Source organism: Lacerta agilis, chromosome 6 (genome assembly GCF_009819535.1).
Source record: "Lacerta agilis isolate rLacAgi1 chromosome 6, rLacAgi1.pri, whole genome shotgun sequence".
NCBI lineage: Eukaryota > Metazoa > Chordata > Lepidosauria > Squamata > Lacertidae > Lacerta > Lacerta agilis.
The window spans coordinates 42,697,914-42,707,849 of NC_046317.1; the positions used below are offsets into that span (position 1 = coordinate 42,697,914).

The following is a 9,936-nucleotide window of genomic DNA, read 5'->3' on the forward strand; positions in this document are numbered from 1 at the left end:
TTATATTTACAATTTCAGTATGTGGGATTCTAAAAAATAACATGGCTTGGGGCAGTAAGAAAAGAAAAATTAAGGGGATCACCAGATGCTTTCTGAAAATAGCTAGGATTAGCATTCAATTACTATTTTTGTTGTGCAATTAGGGTTCTTTACCAGTTGCAAATCTTTTTGACTGTATCTATCTTAATGACAAGCCACATCTAATTCTAACTCATATTTTAAACCAGGTTTTCGAATTAACCATTTTAAAACTGTTTTGAACACAAAAGTGTTTAAAAAGGTATATTTTATCATCATTATAAAATGAACTATAGTAGCAGCTCTTAAAGCAAGATTCAAGCAATTTTGAAAACAGTGTTCAAGTAAAGAACTAGCCTTCTTTATCAAAGATCTTCACAACTTTGCCAAAAACCTGCAAAAGAAAAGACATTACACAATTTTTCTACGTTATGCCAACAAGCATGTTTCATGAATACTGCAAAAATTATTTATTGCACTTATTAGCTGCTTTAAAAAAAACCAACTCAAGTGATGTACCAAAAAAGCACACACTGCACATTAAAACATAAAACTAAAAGAGATTAAAAGCTAAAAACCCATTCATAGTATAAAAAGGCAGGACAAACACCAACACAAAGTGTTTAGAGCCTTAAAAGTAAAGCAGGGATGGAACTGTGAGTTTCTTATAATCACTATGTTCAACAGGCCTATTCAAGTTACAATCTACCACCATGCACAGCCAGGTTGGTGTAGCACCCAGCCTAAGGCAATTAGAGGTGAAAACAGATGTAAATGTTTTAGGGCAGTGATGGAGGCAGCTTGGCAGTCAGGTAGTCAATGAAACACAGAAGGGACAGGATTGACAGTGGAATCAGTATTTTCTAACTGATATATCTGTCATTGAAGTTGAGGTGAGGCCTGTGGACGATACCCAGTGTTACACCAGAAAACTTCCACTCACACAATGGGACTTCTCCCCCTCTCCTACCTCTGCAGTTCCCCATATCTGCTCAAGGGTCCCCAATCTTTTGCAGATTTTGGGGGTGCATAGAGGATTTCAGGGGATAGAAGGAAACGAATGGTGTCTGTTCTCCTGACAGAAGGCCATAGTTGTATTTCAACTGCCTGTCTTCACCATATACCGTATTTTTCGCTCCAAAAAAGTAAGAGGAAATGTCTGTGCGTCTTATGGCGCAAATACATGGTCCCTGGAGCTGAATTGCCATGGGGCCAAAAGCAGATCATGCTCTTTTTTTTACAAAGAGAGAAGGGGGGGTTGAAAGGAAGCTGCTGAACAGCTGTTCAGCAAGTGATCAGGAGAGAGATAAGGCTCCCTTTCCAGCCCTGCCCCCTTCCCCAGGCCTCCATTGTTGAATGCAGAGGGAGGCTGTTTGTTTCCCCAGTGACATGTGACTGGCTGATTAGATTATCTGACTAGAAACTGTAGAAATGGCTGTAGGACTAGAAGCTGCAGAACTGTGAGTTGAACCGCATAAAAATGGGGCTTTTCCTCTTTGAAAAAGAAGCTGCACCACTTTCAGCTGATCCTCAAAAAAACAGGGCTTTTCCCTTTGCAAAAAAAGCTGCACCACTTTCAGCTGATCCTCAAAAAAAACAGGGCTTTCCCCCTTTCCTCCTCTAAAAACTAGGTGCGTCTTATGTTCAGGTGTGTCTTATGGAGCGAAAAATACGGTAAATTGTCCCCTTGATAATAATTTTTGGTTGCACTGATTCGAACATTTGAGTGTCATCTGCAGTACAAAAATCAGAAACTATAATGGAGGGTCTCAAGGAGCTCCCAATCTTGGCAATCAAATTTACAGTGTGATCCCTAGAGTGCAAGCTCAGGATTCTGCAGCCAAGTCACTAACACTTACCAGGAAGAGGAAGGGCAAAGTGGCAGGGAGATGAGGACTGCATAGGCACACTGGCAGAGAGAATCCAGTGCTCATGTCAATGGACTCTCAAAATTCCAATCTCAGTGCCACCTCAGCTCTCCCCCTCTTAGTAAGTAGAAGAAATGCTAAGGCTATTGCTGCAGCTCTGTCTCACTGTGCCAACCACATCAACCATTGTGCCATCCTGTCTTAGACAATAACGGCATACCAATTGTAGAATAAAGTACACTGCACTTGGATCCATGCCATATTCCTGTACGCATGGTGCCCTGAAGAAACCCCCTGCACACACTTTTAATCTAATGTGCAGCCATGCTTGTGACTGGGATCTGGGTAGGTTAAGCTGTTTTGAACAGATGAACTGAAAATAGGTGTAAACTGATTGACTGTTAAGACATTTCTGTTTTAACGCTGGCCACAGATTTACCTGATATCTTCCCCATGTAAGAGAAAGAAGATAATTTAAAATCCAATGAAGAGTTGGGATATTTGAGCCCTAAGAAAATCCTGGCCCTTGTGTGTGGTTAATAGGTCTTGTAAAGAAATTCAAAACCAAACCTTCTCTCTTCACAACTTACCTCATCAACAGATTTAGAGGCATCTACTTTCCTAACTTTGCCCATTTTCTCATAGAGGTCTATTATGGGCTTGGTAGAATCTAGATACGTATGGATTCTAAGGGAAAGAAATATATAGCAAAGTCAGGAAATTGAAAAGCATCAGGAAGTCTAACATAGAAATTATGCATGGACATGGTACCTCTTTTCCAGACTTTCTCTGTTGTCATCACTTCTGCCACTGCTCTTTCCTCTTTCAAGGCAACGGTTAATACATACCTTCAAACAAAAATAAAAGGGTTATTGAAACATGAAGCCACTATCAAAACATGAAGCCACAAGAAGTAAACAAAATACTTTGCTTTTTTAAGGTACAAGACTAAAGGTATATATTAAACATTTTGCATGAATATATTCAGCTTACCTTTAATTACTTATGTTGTATCGATATACAACATAAGTATATCACCACTTTTGGAAACTTTTGGAAACACCACTTTTGGAAACTTTTAAGTGAAATAAGAACTTAGACCTTATTTCAGCCACGTGAAATCTAACATTTCACAATCAGTAGGACAGAAAGGCACCTCCAAAATGGGCCTAGCATACTGTGGTAAAAGCCCTTGAAGTTTAATTATCCACTGAAATTCATTGTACCGGGCAAAATACAACACTTATACTTAACTATCTTTTAAGTACAGCATTCAAGAATGTATGCTGTCTTTTACTCCCTAAAGAGAATACCCTATCTAATGCAAAGGACAAAGTGATTTTTCAAGATGACAGAACTGGGGAAAATAGGTGGTTGATCTGAGAATTAATTTTGCCTGAATACTGTAGAATATCAGTGCTCGCAAAGGCTTCTTTACTGCTGGAAGCAAAAGAAAAAAAAGATATCCCCCACTTTCTACAATTCTAATTATGCTCTGGTAACCAATACTTCTTTCTGCTATGGGACAATTCATTTTCCCAACATTCCAGTTAATTGTAAATGCGAGACAATTTTGCCACAAAATTATCTAGGCTTATTGTGGGAAGGAACCAATTAACACATAATTAGTATCAAAATGTATAGAAGGAAAAAGAGAAATGGAACAATGGAACATTTTTCATTGTCTCTCTTCATACAGCACGGAGGAAAGTTGCAAGTGTCTTGATATTGTGATTACCTCGTTGTCACAATCAAAAAAGAGAACAAACAATACATCTGCTTTTCCATCCATGGTTTTGTTCCAGCCCTGAAGATTGTCTTCATTTCTGGGAAATCCATCAATTAAGAATTTATTCTTCTGTGCGTTGGCTTCCATAGTTTCATCCATAGCCTGATGGGTAACAGAGAGCTCATATTAAACAAGCATAACATTGTGACATCTAAATAATAACCCCCCTGTACTACAAATACACATGTGAACTGTTACAGGTGTACCAAATACATTTCTTGCAACCTTAAAGTTAATTCTATACTATCTTAATACCAATATACTTACTGCACAACTGGAAAAGCATTTAAATGAACAAATGTCTACCACAAAAATAAAATAGATGGGACATTCACACAGAAGGAAACAGAGGAGAGACAGTTTTCACTCATTCCTTGTTCACTCTGCAGCTTGGAGAGAATATGTTCTGAAAGGCAGAGGATTTCATAGATCAGAATAGGAGATGGCAGTGAGAGCTACAAGAGGGATCAAAGAGAATTGCTTCTCCCCTCCTTGCAGGATCTCAGCCACTTCCATGCACAGAATGGCAACTCTGGATCTAATCACAAAACTGGGACTTTGAGGATCTAGTCCAACCCCCTGCAATACAGAAATATGCAGCTGTCCCTTACAGGGATCGAACCTGCAACCTTGACATTATCAGCATCATGCTCTAGCCAAACGAATACTAAATATATAGCCCATGTAGTCCAATTACTTGCAGCAACTGAGTACAGCATTTATTAATAAAAAAAAACATCCCTCATAGATGAGTGATTTGCCTATCTCTGGGTTCTGGCAACCCTAAAGAGAAAAGCATTGGTTTTTTATGAAAAACATACAGATACAAAAGTAATTAATCTATCTGTCTTGCACAGCGGTGGGAAATCTCTGGCCTGGAGTTTGAATGTAGCCCTCCAGGCCCCTCTGCCTGACACTTGGGCCTCTTCTTATCATTAGTTCCGCTCCACACACCCCTTGAGAGTTCTTTTGCCTGGCTGGAATGTGTCCTTGAACTGTGATAATGTCTCTTGCTTGTTGGGATGGAGAGATGTGCATAGAAACTTCTGACTTTCACATGTCTAAACATACCTTACTCGACAAAGTTAAAAGTCACATTAATTGCTCTGGACATTTTTTCCTCTGGACATGCCCACAAACAGCATGTGCCCCTCCCTTGAAGACTACCCAAAAGGGAATGCAGCAGTCAGGTTGAAGAACCCCCCCCCCCCCCCCGCACTGGCCTTGCATGTTTTTGTTAGCTACTAACAAAGGGAAAGCAAATTTTTATCTAACCATGTTAAAGTTTTGTTTTAAGTTGTTTTGTTTTGTTTTGTTATAGCTTCCCATGGAACTGTATACTCAGCGCAGTGTTAAAATCTTACCCTCTTTATCAAGCTGATGGTTATCTCAACAGGAACAATTTTTCCATCTTTAATGTAACTTTCAATGAGCTCTCCATACTGAGAGCCCGGTCTCTTCCTCTCATCTCGAAGCAGGTCACCTGCTGAGAGGTGTGTGTAACCGTATTTCTAAAAGAAAAATATACATTTATATATATTTTAATTAAGTATAAGCAACATCTTAAATGAAATTGGTATGTATTCTTCTTTTTAAATGCACCACATGCATCACTATTACTAAAAGACAACATGCAATCCACATATGCATAGAACATTTTCCTTTAGGCTTCTTCACCAAAGTTTAATATGTAACTTTGTAAGAACTCTCACATTTGGAGTTATTTCCTCCATGGAACTTTGCAGAAACCTATTAGTTAATATGTCTTCCATTTCCTCAACATCTTCACATAATCAACAGGATTTTAAAATACACTGAATTTCGCTTATAGCAAGCTCACTTGGACAAATGACTCACGACTCAACCCAGGTGCAACATCCGTTTTGCACAAGGGTTGTGTTTCTGACCCCCGCTGCTGTTGGTGAAGCACACCTTAAGTCCACCCCACTCCCTTTCCCAGCCACTTCCAGGTTGTGGGGATGCACATGTGCAAGGGCATGTATCAATTAGACACACATCAATTGGCCTGCAGACTTCTCCAACACTGCTCTCCAGTGACTAGTATTCAGAAGCATTGTGCCTCTGAATTTGAAAGTAGCATGCAACAATCATAACTGTTAATAGCCATTGATAACTTCTGAACAATTAACTGAAAATAAGACTATCGTTTTGTTACAAGTGTTATCAAATACAACTGTCACCTGAACAGAATCATTCCATCAAGCTGTAGCAGAAAAAGAGAAAGGATGCAGGGCAATGGAGAGCAGTAGATTTTGGTTTCTCCTCTTCATGAACTGCTTTCATTCTAACTAATCATTATAGGAACTTATAACTTAGAGTAGTTATCCAATCTTGCTTATTTTCTCCTTCCTTCCCTTCTTCCTTCCTTCCACTCCATTTTCTTTTTGTGATGCATCTTTTACATTGCAATCCTGAGGGCAGGAGTCTACCTTGCCTTGCTTTTACTGCTCTGTAAGCTACCTGGCTAAAGAGCAGGGTGTGCATGTATGTGGAATTGCACCATAAGTTTCTGCTTGTTTATATAATTACTGTTTACTGCTCTAAATTTAGAATGTTAATTTGACTAGCACAATATGTAGATGTTACACCAACCCAACAGATGCCAAAGCAGGAACAATTTTATTGTATTCCTGTTTCACCAACAGAGGACTAAAATAAAGTTATGCTAGAAGATGACGTTAGGAATATTGTACACATTCACCTAAATCTCAGTGAAATGTATGTTACTTTGTAAAACACCAAGGCAAAATTTTGCATACTGATACCTCTCAAAGGATCCTAGTGGTATGCTTCATTGCCTTACTACATAATTTAAACTAATGTTGTATATAAATAATGTTTGTTATTCCTAATATTACCTACAGAAGCTATAACCAAAATCAAAGCTTTTCATAGGAAGGTTTACCCTGAAAACCCTCACACTGGCATGCAGTATTTCTGTCTGTAGTTGAGGATTATGGTTTTAAAAAACATTTTCTATAGAAGAGAACAAGCAGAAATAAATCTCTATTTGGCAATCATTTATGTATCTGTAAATCTAACCCACAACTCAGCATATTCTGACTTAACTGCTTTGTACTACTGTATACATTAAACTTTTTTTAAAAAATCTTAAGATGCAATTTTATATATACTTTCTTGAAAGCACTGCACTGAAATAAATGTGCCCTACTGCCTATATAGAGCCATTTACTCCACTTCCAGAATTCACTATATTTGGAGAGAGTGCAACTATGGACCTCAATTTTCACAACCACCCAGATAATTGTAATGTGGTGGCTGTAAGATGTACAGTGGTACCTTGGTTATGGACCCGATCTGTTCCAGGGTGCCATTCGCACCCTGAAAAGTCAGTAACTCGAGCAGCACTGTTGCTCATGCGCAAAAGCACGATATTGCTTCATATACCGGATGGCAAAATCTTCAGTTACTGGGATCTTAAAAGGCTGGGGTAAAATGTGTACTGCATTCCTTGCCTTGTAAGTCAAATCTTTTCTGGTCAGCATTTTGCCAATACAAATAATGGATCTTAGTGACGCAAGGAAAGTAGTTTTACAGTTGGGAGCCACACCCAAGCTGTAAGTCATTACTAAGAATCATTGTGACATGTGACCTATGCTTTATTCCTTCCTTTGCTCATGACTGTATGTGGTGTAAGATTACCATTACCGGTAGTAGTACTGCAATGGTACAGAGAAACTAGTCAAAATCATAGTGCTCACATGGGGGGTGGCAACATAAATTTGGCTACATTCTGCATACAGTGTAACTCGGTTTACGAACCTAATCCGTTCTGGAAGTTCTTAAACCAAAACCATTCTTAAACCGAGGTGCACTTTCCCTAATGAGGGCTCCTGCCGTCAGTGCCCTTCCACCGTTCAGATTCCGTTCTTAGACCGAGGTAACTACTTCTGATTTTGCAGAGTTCGTAAACTGAATCATTTGTAAACAGGACTGTTCTTAAACTGAGGTATCACTGTACTTGTGCAAAGTTCAAAAATACAATGGCAGAGGTATCCAAAACAGAAGGTGCCAAAATCCATTATTTTTTTGTTTCAATTGTTTAAGTTGAAAGCACTGAGCCGCAATGTATGCTGTCATCATCACCACAGATTACACAAAAAATGTTACATTCAGAGTGGAATAAAGTATTAGAACACATAACCCAACATGCATTTATACCATTTACGACTTAATTGTGTTCCCAACTTTTGATTTCAGCACAAATTGGGACTTTTAAGGTTTTATATAGTGCCAGAAAATTTGTGACTCATACCAACCCTTATTTTTAACAAGTTATGTTTGCAGTCTCCAAGACTACAAAGGAAACTCTGCCTGCCTCAAGGGAAATAAAATAAAAAATTCCTTCCAGTAGCACCTTAGAGACCAACTAAGTTTGTTCTTGGTATGAGCTTGGTATGAGCGTGCATGCACACGAAAGCTCATACCAAGAAAAAACTTAGTTGGACTCTAAGGTGCTACTGGAATGAATTTTTTATTTTATTTTGTTTTGACTATGGCAGACCAACACGGCTACCTACCTGCCTCAAGGGAGAGAGACTTAACCACTCCTTGGTTCTTTCCAACAAGCTTTGTAAGGCATAAGCACTGTGTGTACTTGCCTCATACCCCCTCAACCTGTAATTGTAGCCTTGAAGTTGGACATGGTTTTACACCTTTATGTGAGTGTCTAGAACTTAGGAGCATGCCATATTTACACTACAAATTGAAGTCAGTTTAAACCCATCAGCATCTTCCAACGAATCTTAAGACCAGCAGCTTATTGATTATGAAAATACTTTAATTAGTTGGAAGCCATGAGAGTTGAATAGCTTGAACCATTCCCTAGTTACAGAATGAATGCAAAGGTGCACAAAATTGCTTCCCCCCCTTTACCCTCCAAACATAAGATCTTCATAAGTTACCAACAGAAACAATCACCCCAGAGGTTTAGATGAGCATTGAACCCAAGCTTTTTCTAGCCCACAATATAACCACCACCTCCTTCCATAAGCACCTGCCTTGTTACCGAGGATCGGTCCTTTTCTGTGCCTGTCTGTGGAATACCTTCCCCTGAAGCATCCCTGAGACGTCTACAGCTTTTGTTTATTTATTTTTCTGCTGAAAAGATTCTTTTTATTATCACGTGTATCTTATAAGATCCGTTGCCCTGCTTTTCGTGCAGCTGCGATTTCTAGCTCCGAGCCTCAACACCAGACTCGTAGCATATTTGATCCCACCGGTATCAAGTCGGGTCCAAACCATTTGAGAATCTCGAGGGCCACAAGCCAAGCCGGTCACAACTACAACCCCCATCATCCTCTAGGCGCCGGTTGACAAGGACTAGGGCGCTTATACGGGCGCGCTGCTTGCTAGGCATGGTAGTTCTATCGCGGAGGGAAGAAAGCGGGAGAAGAGACGAGGTGCCCTTTCCGTCCCTTACCTCCACAACGCGGGCGCACTGGGTCCCCTTTCCGGCGCCAGGCCCGCCGAGAACGAACACGACCACCGGCTTCATGAGGAGCAGCAAGCGAGGGGAAGGGGCGAAAGAAGCCAAGGACGCCGCCGCGCCCAGCCGAGGAGCCGAGGGAACCACACGAGCCGCGGAAGCCAAGAGGCAACGACACAACATACGCCGGGGGGGGGGGAGCGCCGCGTCGGCAGGGATGGTGGGCTCGCTAGCTGTCCCGACGCCACCTCACTCCTCCGGCTGAGGTGGCTGCTGAGGTGTCACCAGGAAGGGAAAGCGCTTCCGGGTTCCCGGCCCGGTCACTCTCGCTGCTGCTGCTGCTGGAGGAGCGAGATGGCGAGCAAGGAGGGGCGGGGCCAGGGGAGAAGGCGGGGCTACGCGTTTGTGCCCGCGCGGTGTCCCGTGAAGGGCTCCGGAGGAGGAGAGGCTCTTTTAGACGGGGGTCGGGTCGCCTTGTCTAGGAGGGATCCTACGTGGATGAAGAAGGGACACTTTCAGGAACAACTAGAAAAGAAACGTGTATGTGTGTACACACACACATATATACATATACACATACACAGAGAGAGATAGACATATATAAATACCTATTCTCGTTTGGATGTACAGAGATATATGGATTTATGCATGCATGCGCGCCCGAAAGGAGCTTCTTGTAGGTCTTTGTCCTTTCTGCGATTGCTTGCAAACTTTTGGCAGCAGAAATACTACTATGCTGGCATTATTTGGGAAGAAGAGGGCAAGACAAAGCATCACAAAGCTGAAACATT

At 40.9% G+C, this 9,936-nt stretch overlaps 1 protein-coding gene across 1 annotated transcript; it reads right to left on the bottom strand.

Annotated features, from left to right (window-relative positions):
* Positions 1-265: 265 nt before the first annotated feature.
* Positions 266-9,486, bottom strand: CMPK1 (cytidine/uridine monophosphate kinase 1). The gene is made up of 6 exons (XM_033152195.1): positions 9,140-9,486; positions 5,040-5,186; positions 3,625-3,777; positions 2,658-2,734; positions 2,477-2,573; positions 266-412 (listed from the first exon to the last, which is right to left on the bottom strand). The coding sequence occupies exons 1-6, from the start codon at positions 9,326-9,328 to the stop codon at positions 371-373; spliced, it is 705 nt and encodes a 234-aa protein (XP_033008086.1). The 5' UTR covers positions 9,329-9,486; the 3' UTR covers positions 266-370.
* Between the last annotated feature and the right edge of the window lie 450 nt (positions 9,487-9,936).

What these genes read in the sequence shown, in the direction of transcription:
- CMPK1 (XM_033152195.1), bottom strand. Translation starts at nt 9,328, where the DNA reads ATGTTGTGTCGTTGCCTCTTGGCTTCCGCGGCTCGTGTGGTTCCCTCG. An exon ending in AGTGCGCCCGCGTTGTGGAG is followed by an intron (nt 5,187 to 9,139) that starts GTAAGGGACGGA and finishes TTTTTCTTTTAG; the next exon opens with AAATACGGTTACACACACCT. An exon ending in AGAGAAAGTCTGGAAAAGAG is followed by an intron (nt 2,574 to 2,657) that starts GTACCATGTCCA and finishes TCTTTCCCTTAG; the next exon opens with AATCCATACGTATCTAGATT.